Genomic DNA, 18,906 nt, shown 5'->3' with positions numbered 1-18,906 from the left:
CAGACTGATAGAAGTCAATGTCTCATCTGCTTTTGAACGTAATCAAGATCAGGGCATGATCTTTTGTTTTTTTTCTGATCTATTACCTTGTAGATTCTGTTTAAGTAACTGGTGTAGCTGTAGCAGTAAACCAAACATATGGGCAATCTCATGCACGGTAGTTTATTCACTGAAAGATGTTTAGCTATTTTTCCTTTTGACAAATTAAATTATCTTTTGGGAATTTATGATGAATTTATGTTATTTTACTTTGATATTAAAACGTGAACATTTAGTTGGGATTTAGGTAGTAATACATGAAAGCACCAAACAGGCCTTATATGTTAATGTAGAATTATGCTGTTTAAGAAGAGCTTTGCACATTTTAGACAAAAATATTTGTTGTTATAGAAGAAAACTTATAATTATCTATTATTAGTTCTGCTCAAATTAAGACTAAGATTTTTGCTATTTCTTAATGTGTTATTAAACAAATTTTTTGTTCTATAAATTGTTGACAAGATTTATTCAAAATTACTCCCCAAAAGTGGCAACTTTAAGTATTTATTTAAAATTACAGCTTGTCAAAATTTGAGGAATGCTTCTTTCCTAACGTGAAATGACAATAAACAAGTTCATAAAATAATTAAAATTATTTTTTTGTGCCAAAAAACCCCCGATTTGTGGCAATAATCTGCATTTTCCATCCCAGCTTTCATGTGTCTCAATATGTTCTCCCAGCCGTCTTTCCCTTTGCTGTTGTTTCAGGTGATCACAGAATCATTCCTCATTAAGTTGAGGTTTGCATGCTTGTGCTGTGACTCAACAGACAGTGGAATAAGACAGACACACGCAGTTCCAGTCGCTGCGTTTTTTCCAAACTCGATATATTTTGAAGTTTTCACTCGGTCCACAGCTGCTATAGATCACACTACACATTTTGTCTTATAGAGGGTACGCAGTCGATCACTGGAGGATGTGGTCATTCTGAATGTGGACACAAACACCCTGGAAACCTCGTTTGATGACCTGCACAACCTACCCAGCGATGTGGTGAGAAACACACAACCATCTCCAACATCTCAGCCTTTTATTGTGTCATTCCACATGCAACACATCAAGGTTATTTTCCTTCTCTCCTTCCGATGTAATCTCGCTCTCACATCTCTGCCCACATGTGCACGCAGATCCGCTCGCACACCCACATCCAGAAACTTGTCAAAGTACAGCTCTGTCCCCTCCCCACATCATTAATGACTGCAGCTCTGGCTTCTCAGATTGTGGCTGTCTAAAGTAAACTCCCGTCGCGTCGTATGACGCTTGAAGGCAAACAGCATTCCCCGACCATCAGAGGCATGTGGGAAAATGTGAAACTCCCTTCCCTTCATCTTCATCCATTCTAATCATTATTTCACAAAGTCTTGCGTTGTTGCCTGCCCACTGGCACGTTTCTGAGAGATAGGGGGAGGGAACGAGGCAGAGGAAAGAAAAGAAAAGGCAGAGATGGGTGATTTTGTAGGGGGGGAGAGAGTGGGTAGAAAGGGTCCAATTACCAGTGTGGGCAGTGAAGCCACCTGCCAGCGCATCGTCTCTTTAATTAATGGAGCGCTGACGCTGGTCAGTGCTACAGGAAGCATCGCCGTGGCGTCAGGGTCACTCACACTTTTACACACACATCCACAGCCACAAGGAAACAACACATGCGCTTGTCTCCCCTGTCTTGGTGGAAGCAGGAATCTGTTTGTTTAGTTGGTCTTCACAGTGTGTGTATTAAAGCTCCTCTGTGAGGCGCTGGGATCCCAGCTGAGGCGGTGGATGCACTATTACCCACGCTGCTAACAGCATACGCTCAGGTTCCACTGCCTACTGGACTCCTTCCCCCAGCAGCACTACATAATTCAACCCACTGCCCAGCAGACCCCAGACCTGCTCACACTCCCACACTTCTCTGGTTCTCCTGATTTAGCACTGCTCTGCCAACATTGACTGCTAGCGCGTACGAACGTCTCTTTACCTCGTGAGTTCTTTTCTCCACTTTATAACATTTTCTGCCGACTTTCAATCCTGCCTGCCTGCCTGCCTTATTGCTTCCCCGGCTGCTCGGGTTTCATGGCACCTGTCTGCCTACGTGTCTCTCTCGCAGTACTTCCCGCCAACCTGGACGTCTCTTGCACCCGCTGTTTGCTTTCTCATACTTCTCTGCCTATGTGCCTGTCTGGCTGCAGTACCGTCTTCTCACTTCCTGCCTGCTCGCTTCTCTGCACCTGGGGACTGAAGCCCTAAATTAAATTGCAAACTGAGTTTGTCATAAAAAGAGTGGAGGCTTTTGAAAAGCGACAGAAGCAGAGAGAAAAGCCTTTGTCTTTTTTGCCGTGTGATAAATTAAGTGGCAGGCTCAGTGCCTTTTTCGCTTTGATCCCCTGCTCACCAATTTTTCTTGACTAATGGCAGAACATAGCTCGCATATCATGTCAAATTACAGCACCTGAAACAGAAACTTTGCTGGCATTAATATATTTATCAGAACAAATTGTTGTTGTTGTTTTTTATTCCCATACAAGTTTTTTTCTCTCCCTCCTGTCTCCTCTTATCTATTCACAGAGGCTAGTAGATTAATAACAAAGCGAGCAGGTACTAATTGAGTGGAATTCCAGGTCTCTTGTTAGTTAGCTTGTTAGTGATGAGGACATGCCACATGGCATTTGATGTTAGTGTTTCCACACAAGGAGATGTTACAGGCATTGTGCTGTTTACTGAACTGGGGCCTGATTTCCTTATTAATGCCGAGCGCTTCTCTGTCTCTGCGTCGTTTCGTAGCTATTAAAAACCGCTTTTTGTTTCTCTCCAGTTCTCACTGTAACACCGGCTACTTAACACTCAGGTTTATTCAGAGTGAAGCCCTGGCCTTGAGACCTAAGGAGTCTCAGCGATCCTCACTCGCAAACCCCCGGCGTCACTTTCTAAGAATATATGAAGCACGACATGAATTAAAAGGTAAAGGCTACAGGCAAAATGTGTCTGTGTCTTAGGTCCAACTGTGATGGAAAACAAAATGCCTCTGATGTTGATTTAAACAAACCTTTAGAGAGAGATCCTTGTAATTACGGCAGCACAGACTGTGAGCACATGTGGACTTGGTTAGGCGGCCCGGCTGACCAGTGGCCGTGCTTTTAGCAGGTTCAGAGTTCACAGTTGTCCTGAATTAGCCGCTCCCTTTCAGACGGGACCCCTGGCCCAGCTCCACAAGTGCCCGCCCCATAACGGCCTTTTCTCACAGTTTCACACATAATATTTCACATTTATTGACTATTACAAATACTAGTAAGCTGGTAGCGGTTCCGTTTGGCAAAGGAAGGCTAGATCTATTGAGACAGTAATTATTAAAGGGTGCAAAAGGAAGCCATGATCTTCTGAAATTAACTTTGAGAATTAAATTACTGATTTATTATTATTATTATTATTATTATTATTATTATTATTATTATTATTATTATTATTATTATTATTATTATTATTATTATTATTATCTGAACTCATTCATTTAAAAAGAACCTATCCAAAAGGAGCAGAAGGAAGTTAAATTATTCTTACATCCGACCTGTTCTGTTGACTTCCTTTTTTTAATTCCCTGTTTGCTTCACACATTTTATTTTAAACACATTAATAGATGTGCATACCATACATGACTTAATTTCTACCAACATATAAATCCACATAAAGTAACAAAAATATAAACAGTATGAAGCTCAACATTTTTTATACCCCTGAAACATTTAAAGTAAGACTTTTAATTTTACTGACATGTTTCTTCTGGATTCTGAATCTGATGGAGAATCTGTGGAGTGATGTAATAATTAGGGTGATGGCAAAGAGGTCTTCCCACGTCACACACTTGGAGCTAATCACCACATGATATTAATTTTAGATCTAAAACTGTCAGGAGTATTAACAGTTCTGTGATTAACTGTGTGTGTCCTCATTTAGCTATTCTGTGTTGCATATTTACTAACTGTATGAAAACCATTGGGACTTTTTGGGGGACAAAGCCCAGTACTAATGTGATGGAGCCTCTTTTGCCAGGTTAGCTGTTAGCTTTAGATGTATGGTGTGAATTAAGTTTTGATTAGGTTGAGGGTTTGGAATATACTGACAATGTTTAGCGTTAGCTTAAGTGTTTGGGTTATGCATAAATGAAGTAACTAAAATAAACAGGAACCAATACTACGTGCTCATATGGATAGAAATACAAACTTGTGTGTGTATAAATATATATACTTATACACTAGTGGAAGCCATACTTTAAAACAGTTTAGTCAAACTTGAGCATCGTTTAGGATCTGCAGTTTATCCATTCTGCATTTCAACACCACATCTAAATTAAAAGAAGCATTTTTGCATTTTATCCTCCATGTCTGTGAGAAAACAACTTTGCATATTATTCTTTTTAAATAATAGTTATTATTTTATTTCTATAAACAGTTCTTTTTTTCTGCAACTTGTTAGTGAACATAGTTATTTTATAAGAACTGCTACTCAATTCAAATGCAGTTAAACAAGTAGACGGTTTGTTTGAAGTGATTTGCAGTACTGAATGTGTGTTATTTTATTTACTAAAGTTATGCTTCTTGATCTTAATATTTTATACGTGATGAATAACATAAACTGTGTTTTACTTAATTATAGCCAAAGCACCTTTTTATTTTGTACATTTCAGAGTATGTTCCATATAGAGTAGCTCTTTCTTTTAAACCAGATCAAAACTACTTTGATCTGTAAGCATTAAAATATTTGTTACTGTTGGAACTCTACAAATGTTTTTTTTTAATTATTTAAATTAAAAAAATCTTGGACACGAAGCCATGAGGAGCACCAAATGAACTTTAATAGGAAATGGTGTCAAATGATCGAAAGATTCTGCATTTTACTCTTTGTGTGTTATGGTTATTTAACTAATAACTCCAGGCTTTGAGTTAAAAAGTAAAATAACAATGTAAATATCTGATAACAGTTGAAGGTCAGCCATGGAGATTCTCTAATGTTCTCTTTATTGTGTGAGCAGCTGTGTAGAGCTAGTGTAGTCTTTGTTCTCTTGTTTGAATCGCTGTTTTTTCCCCTCACAATTATTTAAATAAATTGTTGGGAGAAAATAGAGCATTCTTTAAATTTTGCATAATGTGTTTAGCAGTCCTTTGCCGTCCTGAAAACTCATGAAGTTCAACCAAAAGTTGCAATAGTTGCCTACTTTTTAAATCTTTGTGACACCATGCTTTGTCAGTAAAATCAGTGTGTTGACAAGCATGCTGAGAAGAAATACTCAATAAAACAAAAAAGATCAAGGTATTTTTGTTGCTTTTTGTAAGATCCACATCTCCTCTCCCAACTGGAGACTGATAAAGTTATAATTGACTTTTGGTTGGTGAAGTTGTTTACCTCGCTAGTCATTAAAACTATCCAAGAATAGCAAATTAGGAGTCGGTTAATTCTGAAAACAAACAGCGTGTGACTGAATAAGGTTTTTATTTGATTCTGGCAATTGATCTCAAACCAATGACAGATTTTTTTCATGTATTATTCTGTCTGTGCCACACATTCAAGTTGAGGAGCTACAATGCAGCTTATATCTTTATTTTCAGATGCTCCTTCTCTCTCCCTCTTTCTCACACATCACAAACCTAATTCCTTCTATTCTCCTCCTCTCTGCCGCTCGCTGCTTTGCTGACACCGTGTACCCATACAATCCTAGCCATGGTACATTTGATCATTTGTATTCCCAATCAAGAGAGGTGGGGAGGGGGGATTTAAAGCACACACTCCTACTTCCTGTATTTCAAGCCCGCATTTGGAGGTTTACAAATGAGTGAGGGGGTTGAGACTGTGTCTGCCGCGCCTCTCCTGAGATCACCTGGCACACTTAATCAAACATTGCGGCTTTAATTTGGGCGCTCACTTTCTGGGGAGCAACATCTACATCATCAGCTACTACAGAGCGCAGCAGACGGCAGGCAGCGCTCACATGTAGGTGCACAGATGCACTCAGGCACTCCTACACGCTGTCAACCGGGAGCGTTCATCAGCGACTCTCGGGTGTCGCTCACGAGGAAACTTTTGCCACTATTTGTTTGTCCATCTGATCTTCTCTGCGTTTGTTTCTGTTTAAAACCGAGTACGTCTGATCCATTTAAAGTAAAGTTTCTCATGCGATTCGTTGTGGGAAAATGTGGCCGCCCAGCTCACATTCATGCTGTACTTTACCAGGAACAGTCCACAGTGTATAATAACAAGCTCCAAACAAAGACTCAGATGTCGTTTTGCTTGGCGAGCCGGTATTTTACCAGCTGCAAATGTCAGAGTCTGCTCATTTGACAATTATTTTCCGGGTTGTGATTGTTTTAACGTCAGCAAACTTGTTCATTTCCCTTCACTGCGACTCCTTGGTTTACTCGTGTGGATTTTAAAAGCTGCATTTCACTTTCACATATAGCTGCTCTGCCGATGGTTCACTCCGGATTATAAGTCAAAAAAAAAAAGAAAAAAAAAAGGGGAGAGAAGCAACACCCACTGCGATGGTTATTGAAGCGAGAGATGACATTTAGCTATAGTTAATTATGTATGCAAAACTCTGCCGCTCAGCTGCTATAAGAGGTCAGCTTGACAAAGTAACCCCACACCGGGGAGAAACTCATAGCCCTATTAAAACACACACACACACACACACACACAGGCACGCATACAGCTTTTCCTCTCTCCTGCTTTCCCACTCTTCATCTTCAACTCAACAAAAGATCAACAATTTCTGTACTTTGTAATTGATCTCATCTTGTTTTATTTTCATTCATGCACATTATTTCCAGAGAAATTATGTTTTAAATGCTTATGCTTAAAACTAAAAATAGATATACTCCATTCCATTATTTTATCTAATAATCCCTTCTACTGTGCAGCTTAAGGAATAGGGAAAAAGGTTAATTGGGAGATGAAATTATGAAATCTAATATTAATCTTTAATTTAATGAACGAATCTGTTTCATAGACGACCAAGTCCCATGCTCTTTGTGTGCATGTATGCATCTGCAGTTGTTAGACTGTGCTGTATGTCTGTTCTCTGTGTCTTTGTTCGGATTTGTGTCTGTGTGTTTTGTGCGTGCGCCGTGTGTGTACACTTCAGACTGCAGCACATCAAAAGAAAGTGGGAGATTTTCATAACTATTTTTTTCTTTGTAGTTCTTTAATTGCGTCCCCATGGCTTTCTTTCCCTGGACAGAAGCTTAAACAAAACACTCTTTTTGCGAAGAGAAAACTCAACTTTTTATTCCCTTTTTTTCCCCTCCAACAACAGACAAATGTCGGGGTCATTATTTGGGAGAGAGGTTTGCAATGTTGTATTAAAATTGTTGATTATAATTCTAAATATATATTCAGGGCCTAGTGTATCTTTTTTTTCTTTGATTTACTGCTTTTTATATGTATATTGTATGCAATATTGTCAGTCAGGCTTTTATTTTTTTCCTTTTCTCTGGTGATAGTCTCATGGTTTATGCAAAAATCTCCATATTTTCTTCTTTTGTTAAGCTTTATCAATTCTTTGATTCTGATTTCCTATTTTGCTTTTAATAATTATTGACTGCATTTTAAAATAAAAAATAAATCATAAAACTTTGAATAATAAGTAGGTTTCTGGGCAGAGCATCCTCAAGGCTTTAGTTTACAGGACAGCTGTGGTTTGTATAAATAAAGGATATGATAAAAAAGCTTTATATCAAACCAGACTGAGATGTGACACCAGTACAATCACATTTACACTTCAGATTTTAATGGACCACCAGAGAAATTGTGAATGTGTTGCAAGCTAAGGTTTTCTGTTGGTTTTGCCACTTCTTTTTGTATCTTCAAACATGAAGCACTCAAAATTGATTGTTCTTAAGCTTCTGTCAATTTCTTTAAGATGATTTGTGTTTTTTCTTTCATGTCTTTATCTGTGAGCTCTGTCTTGCTATGTAGCTAATGGTAAAAAGTGCTACATTTTTAATCTTAGACAGGTAGAATCAACTTAAAACTTCTACATAATTTTTTTTATTAATAAAGGAACACTAGAATGATTCTTTATTCTGAATCCAAAAACTGAAAAAATTTCATTTTCTCTCTTGCCTTTCACTCACATCATTTTTGCATACAAAATCTCTGTTTTTGAATAAATAGATGAATTTAAAAATAACATTTTAGTAAATATAGCTGAAGTAAGTTATATGAAGCTATAATCACTTTGTACACCAAGAAACAATAAATTATGCTTCAATTGTCTGGAAGTATTTTTGCATCATAAAATTACAATCTCTTTTAAAAACTCATATATTTGTCAAAAGCAACCTGCAAATTTTTATATACTGTGCAGTAACACAGCTTTATGTTCAAGAAACCTGCATATGTTAAAATGCAAAACAAGCACAGCAAAATGCCACCAATATTTATAAAATCAGCCTATCACATTTTTGCTTGCATATCTACCGCTATAGGGGAGTAAACAGTTGGGGGAAATGGGAAAAATGTCAGATTTACAAAGGATTTGTGCTAGACTGACTATAAACTGAGTAAAATGAACTCTGAGTAGTTGACGTTGGGTATAGAATAAGTTTAGCACTAACTTTCAGACAAACCAGATGTTGCTTGAAAATGACTTAAACTTTTCTAAGCGTTAAAGTGACACTAAGTTTTTTTTCTGGAATTTAATCAAGCATCATATCAATGGCAAGGATGGGAGCACATTTATCTGCTTGTTTGTTTTAACAAAGGAACTAATATTAAGTCTTATTTTTGTTGCAACTCGGATTTGTTCTTGCGTTGCACAATCCAGATGTCAGACTTTGCAAGGCAAGGCGAGTCCATCCAGCTCACTCTTTATGGTCCACAAAATCTTGCAATAAACATCTGAAGGAACGGTATGGTCACTCAATCGTGTCGGAGCTAAAACTTTTTATTAACTGGAGAAGAAGTTGCCTTGAATAAGATTCAGAACCCAAATGAATGGTAGAACTTTGGAATAGTAGCTACACTTCTACGATGGATGTTGCTTAAATGTGACCCATTTTTAGAAGAGGTAAGAGATAGAAGCAGAAGCCACATGGAGACAGTTACCTTATAAAGATTTAGTTAATAGTAAAAAGTTACATAATAATAATAATAATAATAATAATAATAATAAAAAAAGACATTTTTGCACCTACATTTTTTCTACCACCACAAACAGGAATGTTACGAACCAGCCTTACCAAACTCTGATAACTAGGCATTAGCAGCTTTAAAGTGAAGGAAAAAACTTTTTGTGCAACAAAAGAATACTTCTTTAGCTGTATACTTTTTTCTCTTATGCAATAAATATCTTGTGATATATCTAATAAGAATAACTGTGAAATTATAAGATTTTATGAAGTTTCTGAATCTGAATGTATTTTTATGAACCAGTCCAACTTTTTGTTGCGTTGGAACAAACTAAAACCTGAGAAATCTGAAGAAAAATGCATTTCTGGTCAAAACTACTCATTCAGTTTCCTTAGGTGATTTCAAAGCAAATATATCTACTTAATTACTCCTGTGTTAATCCTATTGTATAGTTGTAATTATTGTAGAAATTAGCTTTTAAAATGTAATGCAGCTTGTTTTATACAGACACACACATGCGATAAGCGGTGACGCTTGATGAATGGCGGTGCGTATGCGAGACCAGCGAGGCCCTCCATGCGCGCCGACATTCTCGGCCCTCCGCACTCTGCTGTCACCTATGGAGGTATCATCCCTTACCGTCAGACAGGGATCATGATTGCACCTGCTAATTATCATCTCCAGCTGGAGAGTTAAATGGAGATCTGTTCTATGTCTGACCTTTGACCCCGTGCTCTTTATATGACGCACTTCAAACCCTGTTTGGGGCTGTCTGGGCCGGGCCTTAATGAGGCCCCATGTCTGCCCTCTGTGGGCTGCGCGCCTCGGATGCCCCGCTTTCATCCCCGACTATCTTCCCTTGATGTAAATTGAAAAGATCACAGCTATGGGGAGAAGACCTGTACTGGAAAGGCCTCTCTGCATAGATTATGAATATCATAACTCAACAGTTTTTTTTCTTTTCCCCTTTCCCTCAGCCACCCACTCCCCTCTCTTCTGCTGCCACCCCTTCCCTGTACAATGCTATAGTTCTAATTGGACCCAATGGGGGAGTCTCTGCCTTTGATCTCATCACCGCCACTGTGACTTTACACTAAAAAATGTCACTGCCAAATAGGGTTATCACCTGTAGAGCCTGGCCTTCCTCTGATGCCTGTACGCGTCTCGTTAGCTTCACTCAAACTGTAGAACTTAATTAGTTTGACAGAGCCATTACCGCGGAGGCATACCTGATGATTGTGGCGTAGGCACCACATTCAAGATCCAATTACTAAATACACGTTTATTTCTTTCTTTTTTCTTTTTTCTTTTTTTTTTTTGTCGGGAATGTGAGCGAGAATGGGTCGCGAGGTTTGATTTCTATTAGTAAAAACGAGGTTCGCACTCGCGCGGCGCAACTAAGAGCGTTTGATTTGAGAGATGTAGCAATTTATCTGAACATTAGGAATATTTTTTGCCCCAGTCTTTTATTCTTAATTTTAAACCCGTTGCTCTTTTGCGAATTTTTGTGTTATTGAGAAGTAAAAATCAGATTGTGCCCCAGCCTCATTAAAAAGTGTTTGCTCACCCTTTCAGAGCCGCAGTTCAGGACTCTGCAGGGTAAACTCGACTATCCCGTCTGCTCTGACAGTCTTCTGGGTACGCCTCCCCCTCATAGACTGACGACGTGTTCGCTTTGATTCCTCCCCACAAACAGAAGACAGTTTAATGATTTGCAAAAATTAAAAAAAATAATAGTAATAATAAAAATGTGTGATAAGCACATAAACATGAAATATTAATCCCACAAAGGACTTTACATGAACATAAAAGCATTTAGTAGAATGAGTGAATATGGAGATGACACTTGTTAATTTAACCATGGTAAACTTTCTGTTTGATGCCTGGAAGCATTTTGCGATGGCAGCGTGGGGACGCTGTGGAGAGTGGGGAAAGCCCAGGGGAGTGAAATCAACACTGTTCATTTTGTCTTTGTCCCAGTTTAAGATCGACATCTTGCTTTTTTCCTTCCTTTCTTTTGTCTTGTAGCATCTCAGTTCTTTCCTCCATGTGTGATCTGCTCAGACGTCCCAGCTCCAGTGATATTGATCTCACCTGTGATTGATGGGAGCCAGGATGAAATTGTCACTGTATTATATGCTTTAGTAAAAATACTACATTTTACAGTAATAAAAGATTTATGCCATGATCTGCGGTTAACCAGAAAAGCAACAATTAATAGTAGTGCTGCTAAAAATAATGCAAAATATTGATAATTATGGGGTTGGTAACACTGTTGCCTCGCAGAAAAATGGTTCTGGTGTCCAATGGGGTCTTTCAGCGTGGAGCTTGCATGTTCTCCCTGTGTAGGTTCTCTCCTGGTACTCCAGCTTCCTCCCACAGTCCAAAAACATGACATTGCCCTTTAAGCTGGGTTATGTAGGTTTTACATGCATACATCTCAGGTTTTGCATATTTGTTAAAACTATCACGATGTTGTGACTGTAAATTATGAAACAGATAATCTGTGGAAAAAAAATCGATCTCCTCTGCCTTCTCCCAATGCTCCCAGTACTAATAACACATGCGATAACAACCAATCAGAGCCAAGAGAAGGATCTTAGCTCTGTCAATCATGCTTGTGTATAAACAATGCAACTGAGCAATAAAATATAAGCCATTACACTTAGAATTAATTTTTTATGTTTACCTAACAAAAATATTTCTTATAAAAATAATAGACAACCCTATTTAAAAAAAACTCCAAGTTTGAGGTTTTTTAAGTAGATACAATACACGAGAGTTCTGTAAGTTATTTGATTAGAGCAGTAGATTTAATTTGTCCCTCAGGTTTATCTGATTTCATTATGCATGTGCTGTTTGATGGGTTCATTAAAAAATTACAAATAAAACTAATGTGTCTGTATTTTACCAGCTGTTCACAAATCAGATCCAGTCAACAGAAATTCGACTGATTCTGATTCCCGATTTATATTCGTATCTTAACCCATAACTTTTTAAAACTTTGCTATATGTTGACGCACAGGCCTGATTTAAAGAGACAAAATTAGAATGTTTGTTTAATGCATTTTTCTCATTAAAACTACTGAAAAAACGTCTGTTGCCTATAAAACACTCACAGCAGCAACACACCAGAACACACACACACACACACACACACACACACACACACATGTCACAACGTGGTGTTGCATTGTTTTAAACAGTGACTGTGTTGGACTGCTGAAATTTACAATGCAGTGTTAAATGGAGGAACCAGACTGTTAAATCTAAATGTTAATTTACTCTTTTTCTGGTTTCACACAGCAGCACTGCATCTGCTGTCAATTTTTCAGTTTTAAAATGTAGAAATTTGAATCAAAAGAGTTTTGACTTGTTACCTTAAACATTGTTTTCCTGCATATAAAGTCATAAGTATTACATATTGCAGAAGTGTAATCGAAGCTTCAACCCTTCGTTTCCTTCTGTGCGTCAACCTACAATTGATTTTTTTTTTTTTTTTTTTTCGAGTAATGTAGACGAGAAACATGCTTTAGTGTGAAGCTGGTGCAGCCCACACAGAGACAGCAACAGTCCCTCGCTACATGACATCACTACTGTATCTCTGCCTCCTCCTCGCACTTCCACAACACAGTCAGACCACTGCTGAGCAGGTGAGGAGAGCCTCTTGACAACTTCCTTCCCAGACTCCCCAGGGCCCGGTGGCCAGGGTGGATCTTTTGTCATCCTGAAACAAGCTCAGGCCTGCTGCTCCTCCACTCTCGCCTGGAGTCCTGGAGACAGAGCCAGGAGAGGGGGGAAATAATTAAAGACGTTTTATGTCAAGAATCCCTTTCTAGAGGGAGTGTAGGAGAGCCAAGAGGGGAGGGGAGAACAGCAGGTCTGGATGGAAGGACCAGGAGACTTGAGACATGGAGGCAGAAATGAAAGGAAGGGAAGGTGATGGCGGGGGAAGAAGGAGGGCTGAAGGAGGAAGAGCAAAGATACAACTTTCTATTTCCTCTCTTCTTTACCCTCTCTTCCAACTCCCCCTCTCTCCTGCCCCAATGCGCTGCTCAATTAGCAAAGCAGCAGGTGCTCCCAGCAGCACAACAGATAAGCTTGAAGGAAAGGCTTTCATTCTTTTCTATCCCTTTTTTTGAGATGACCTGCAAATGTGATACTTCACACCCAGAATAGGCTAGCTGTTTCCTCCACCAATTTCAGAGGTGATAATTTAACTTTTACCCTTCCATGTCTCCCTCCCCTCTCTCCCTGATCCCTGTCTTTATCATTTCCAACTCTTTCCCGTCCTCGATGTTTCCCACCAGGTGTCTGCTCTGAAGGGCAAGCTGAAGAAGCAGTCCACAGCAACAGGAAGTGGCGTGGCCAGGGCCTTCCTGAGAGCGCAGGCCGCTCTGTTTGGATCGTACAGAGATGCGCTGAGATATAAACCTGTAAGCTCCTTCATCATTATTTACTAACAGTTATTAAAGAGTTTTTCCCCTCAGTTTTATTTTTTAATTCAGTGTATTTATCCAACATGAAACACTATAAATATTAGTTATTGGAACCTCTGTAAAAACTTAAACTTACCACCTATACACATAAAAAGAAAATTAGCTGTTCAGCTCAGAAGACTATAGCAGACATATTTCAATGTGGTGGCATCAACTAACTCTCTCACTCTTTGGTTACCTAGCAACAACCTGTGAAGTACTTTGTGCAGCAACAGTTCAGGTTCCGGCCGCAGTTCCTCAAAATGGCTTAAAAATAAAATAAAATAAAAAACGGGGTGGATTAACAGGAGAAGATAAGAGCAGTGTGAGTAAATTGTGGATAAAACAGGAACGTTCACACCACCAGTTTGACAGTATTTCAGTTATTTAAAACCAACAAAAAAACCTAATCCATAATTATTGATGTCGACTGATATAAAACACATTTTCAGTCATATCGTCCAGCACTAATCTCACGTATTTGCAGATTTTAGCTATTTACAAGCAGCTGTAACCATAACCCCTATGAATTCCAGGGATCCAATCATTCCTGATATTTCTGATGTACAAATGGCCTCAAACTAATTGAAACATCCGCATAGTTTGACTCACCTTTAAAAGCTGTTACACTTTTAAGACTGTCCCAAAAACTAAAGCATCAAGCACATAATATGAATCCATATTCACAAGCTGAAGCATTTTGTGAATAGAACTGATTTCCTCTTGGTGATGTGCAGGACATGGTAGCAGTCTTATCTGAAGTGAAGTGAGTCGAACTTCACTTGCGTCTGTTAAGGCTGTGGCAGTTTTGACTCAGGGTAAGAGGTGTGTTTTCAGACGGAGAGCAGAGCTAAGGTGGGCTTGTCTGAAGCAGTGAAATGTCAGAGGAGCTGGAAGGAGTCAGGACGTTCCCTTTGAAGATCCCTTTTAGCCACCTTTGGTGTTTAACTCTCCTTTACTAAGCCCCCCTAACATTTCTTTTCTAGATCTTCTCTACTTATCAAGTCTGAGTCAGAGCAGAGCAAACTACACCATGTCCTGTTTGTCAAATAGCGAAGCCTTTGTTCCTTAGTCTTTGAGATTAATTGGACTTTGTGGACTCCCGGAGTCAAGATGCTACATTATTGATGCTGTCTCTCTTTTTCTCTGTATACAGACAGTACACGAACAAACTGCCTCCCCTCTGACACCAGCACAGAGATGCAGTGTGTTTGTGTGTGTGAGCGGCAATTTCTCAGTTCACTCACGCTCACAGTGTTTGCTTGTAGACAAGGTCTGCATAAAAGCCGCCGATTTAACATACATGTTAAAACCTAAACAGAGCATCCAGTTTAATGAAGTTGCTCATAATTTCCCGCAGTATTTGTTGAGTATCACGGCGCTGCTCATTGTTGTGAGCTGAAGAAAAGACCCTCCTGGAAAGAGCTGAGTTGTGCTGAGCGGTTCACAGACCCATATGCCTCAACAGAAGGAGGGGTGTGGATGCTTAGTGGGAGTCTTGCTGAGCTGTAAATGAAACAAAACTGGAGCCTGATAATGAGCTGAAAGGCAATCAGCTGATTATACGGGGTTTTCTTACGCCATCAGTTTGAGCTTGACGTTCTTCTGCCAGGTGTTTCTCGCTATCTTCTGTTAAAAAACTTGCGAAATTAGTTTTAGCCAGCAGGACTATTAAGATTCAGCCCCAGTTAAAGTTTGAACAAACTATTCGCTAATCAGTTCTGAAAGTTAAGCAAGATGGGATCTTAGAAAATGGCTAAGGTGTCATCACGTTCAACACCCTCTTTTTTGCCACTTTTGTTTAAGATGTGTAAAAATCTTTTAAAAAATGTCGGCTTTTACCACAGGAACAGATTTACACTCAAACAAGTGAGCTTTAAAACCTTTGTCTGTGTCTTTTCTCTGCTGCAAAGTTCAATTCAGTTTAATAAATGTCTTCTTTAGGCACTTTACAAACAAGTAATTTCAATTCAATCCCACATACATTCCAAGTAATCCCACTTATCAAATGGTGCATTAAACTCAGTTTATTATCAAAATTAGTTTTAAAAAGTTTTCAATCTAAGGAAACCCAACAGATTGCATTTCCTACATGCTCCTGGACGAGCATGTAGCGACAGCAGACAATCGCTTGTGTTGTGTCGTTGACTTTAAAGGAATCCCTCATGCCGAGCGTCATGCATTTACTGATAGTGGAGAGGAAAAACTCCCCTTTAACAGGAAGAAACCTCCAGCAGAACCAGAGCGTGGCTCTGTATGAGCGGTTAAAGGTTAAAGGTTGGAAAGCTTCCTTACCAGCACCCTAATCTTTAGCTCACTCCACAGATTCTCTATCATAATAAAGTTCCCACTCTTCCTGCTCCACTCTAAAACATTATATAACAATATAACTTTCAGTCACTAGGAACATGTTGGTAAATATAAAAGCTTAAATCTCCAATGTATATGAATATATCTGGGTTAAATTATAAGTATGTTCAAAGTAAAAGTTGCACTTTCCCTAAAATGTTCATTGTAGGATTATGTCTCCTTTAGAAAAGAAGCTTTTAAAATTAAACCTCGCTTCTCCAAAAAAAGATATAAAAATAAATTAATAAAAATGTAATAAAAAAATAAACTAGCATAAGGAGATACAAACCAAATTATAATATATGCCATAAAGAGGCAATTAAAATAATCAAATATTACATCATTCAAATCAAAATATTCACTGCCAAACATTACATTAATTTTGAGGCAGACTAAAAGGGCAGATATGAATTTTCCAGTGTGACATCAGGGAGAATATTGTAAAGAATCAGCGGTCCAGCAGAAAAAGTTTAATATTCTTCAGTTTTCAGTCCTTGCTGTGGTGTGACCAGAAAAGCTCTGAGCTGTCAGCCAGAGGCATGAAGTGTCTCTGTGAAAAAAGAATTAGGACACATCATTACATATCCACCTCTTTTTTTAAATGTTCAGGTATGGATTTCTAACAAAGATATATACTATGTTTCAGCAAAATAGTGACTTAATTGCATTTAAACAACAAAGTTGAGCCTTTTTATTCATTAAATAAAATATATCAATAAAACTGGTAGTTTGGAGAAAAAGTTCCGACTCCCTACTCGCTAGCCTTACCCTCTTTTAGTTGAAAAATCTTCTTTTTGCTGTTAAAACTTTTCACGATTTAACTGGAGCTGTGTTCTTGTGAAGTAATTTGGGCCACTGGTATCATTTTCCCATCCTTGAAAATGAGGTTACTCTCCACTGTTGTTCAGTTGTTTGTATGAGCCACATTGCGCTTGTAGCCTTGAACAGACAAAGCTCATTGTTTTCGGTGCACAGGAATTTAGAGCATCGTTGAAATATGTGAGAGCTATGTTAATTATAAGATAACATGAATTAGAATTGACTGGAGGGCAGCGTGTGATTGGCCCGGAGTGGTTCTGTTGTCATCCTCTGTGTCTATAGCTCACAGGCCAACAGACATGATGTAAGAAATGGTAATAATGTGATAATGTGTTTATACGGAGGACTGGGAAGTTTAGTGGGACACCGTCAACTGGTCCAGCGCAGCTCATATGAACGCTGCCAGAGGAAATGGTTGAAAGGGGACTGTTTTTAATTTCTTTTAAAAACTTCAACTTCTTGTTTTCTTTCTGTTTCAGTATTACTCAGATCTTCTACTTGTTTCTCACTAATGAAGAAATCAGATGAAATACTCCAATAGGAAAGCTGATATCCAGTTCCTTGCACATTGTCATGTTGTAACCACAAACTTTCATTAACTTTATTTGTATCGAGTCCCGGGCTCACCAATCTTTGCAACTCAAGCAGCCATTTTTTTCTCTGTGGCTACAAAATAAAACTTGTATTCAGTAAAAATGAAACATTTCTCTCTGCAGGGAGAACCAATCACATTCTGCGAGGAGAGTTTTGCCAACCATCGCTCCAGTACGATGAAGAACTTCCTGTCCATGGCTGTCAACCTGCAGCTCTTTAAACAGGTACAGACAGCTGTGTATGTTTATCTCTGTTGCACTGGCACTCCTTTCTGCATGTTGGAGATAACAAAAGTGGTGCAATCTTTTAAAAATAACAAAATAAATGTGGGAGTTAAGTTTGTTTTCTGTTCTACAATTTAATCTGTGTGAAAAGGGGCAGATTTTTCATCATTCTTGCTTATCATTTTCTTCTTTTACAGTTACTTATACAGTGTATCTTATTGGTGTAGCGTATCTGAAGAACACACAAGTAAAAAAAATAGGACAGAGGCTTTATTTAGTCGCTGTCTATGAACTGCACTTTTGTTAGGATGCTTAAGCGTTTTTTTGTTGGGAAGTGATTGTTACAGATGGACGCCGTCTCTCAGCAAACTGTCAGCTGTTCAGGGTTAGCGGTTAGTATCTTGACAGTTCAGTTGTTCAGAGTGGGGAGGAATTTAGAAGAGCAAAGCCCAGATTATGGACGGTTACTGACCCTTTCAAACTGTTTACAGTCATTATCTCCGTGCTCAGATTTTAATGTTTCTTTGTTTATTCAGTTTTTATCTCCAGTACAAACAAAAGTGATAAATTAGGGCTGCAGAGTCCACTGACTGTAAAAAACCATAACAAGTTTGCATTCTGTCCTCAACATGTTTGTGCCAGTCTTTGAAAGCACAAAAAGCGCATGCCAGACTGTAATTCATGCCCTAATGAATGTCGTTTCTGCTCTGTGGTGCTCAGTGTCTTGTCTGTTTAAGCAGGTATTCTCTACTCATGTGTGGTTTGTTTTAAAAATAAACAAACAAAAAAAAATCACTCATGTATACTTAATGTTTTCCTTCTAAGTCCCTTCAGTAATGCTAAACTTAGCGAAGCCAGAACAAGAGGAAAGGCACCTCTGGCTTTCCTCTCGCTCTTTTTCCCTCACCTCTTTGTGCTCTCTGACCCATGATAGTTGTGTGATTTCCCCTTGAGAGTGCAGAACAGCGGCCCTCAATCAGCCTTTTGTTTCTCTGGACACCCTGTTCATAATTTTCCCAGGCAGAGGAGATAGTGAGCATCAGTTCAAAGCCTCCTCCGGGTCGGCTGCCTCCTCAAGCGGTAGCATTGGGAAACAGGTTCTTATCTCCTCCTCCTCCCCCTCTCGAGAGCAGGGGATGGGGTGAGCTTATCTGCTCCACTCCTCTTTCTGCTAAAGTGAGAGGGGCCAGTGGTTTTGCCCGAGCGATGCTCTGACCATGACCCACATCCGCTCAGAAACACACATGCAGTGCTTCTCTTGCATGGCCACACACATGCGCGCATAAATTTTTATATTGATAGGTACATGC

At 38.9% G+C, this 18,906-nt stretch overlaps 1 protein-coding gene across 3 annotated transcripts in view; it reads left to right on the top strand.

Moving 5' to 3' along the window:
* Positions 1-18,906, top strand: part of dennd1b (DENN/MADD domain containing 1B) — a 135,946-nt gene that overhangs the window by 83,103 nt on the left and 33,937 nt on the right. For all 3 annotated transcript variants that reach the window (XM_044130502.1, XM_044130503.1, XM_044130504.1), the window contains 3 exons: positions 931-1,032; positions 13,443-13,568; positions 17,495-17,596. In XM_044130502.1, coding sequence (XP_043986437.1) covers positions 931-1,032; positions 13,443-13,568; positions 17,495-17,596 — 330 coding nt within the window. The remainder of the gene's footprint in view (positions 1-930; positions 1,033-13,442; positions 13,569-17,494; positions 17,597-18,906) is intronic.

This window comes from Gambusia affinis, linkage group LG10, assembly GCF_019740435.1.
Source record: "Gambusia affinis linkage group LG10, SWU_Gaff_1.0, whole genome shotgun sequence".
NCBI classification, from domain to species: domain Eukaryota; kingdom Metazoa; phylum Chordata; class Actinopteri; order Cyprinodontiformes; family Poeciliidae; genus Gambusia; species Gambusia affinis.
The sequence above is the reverse complement of the archived record's forward strand: the minus strand, read 5'-3'. Positions and strand labels throughout refer to the sequence as shown.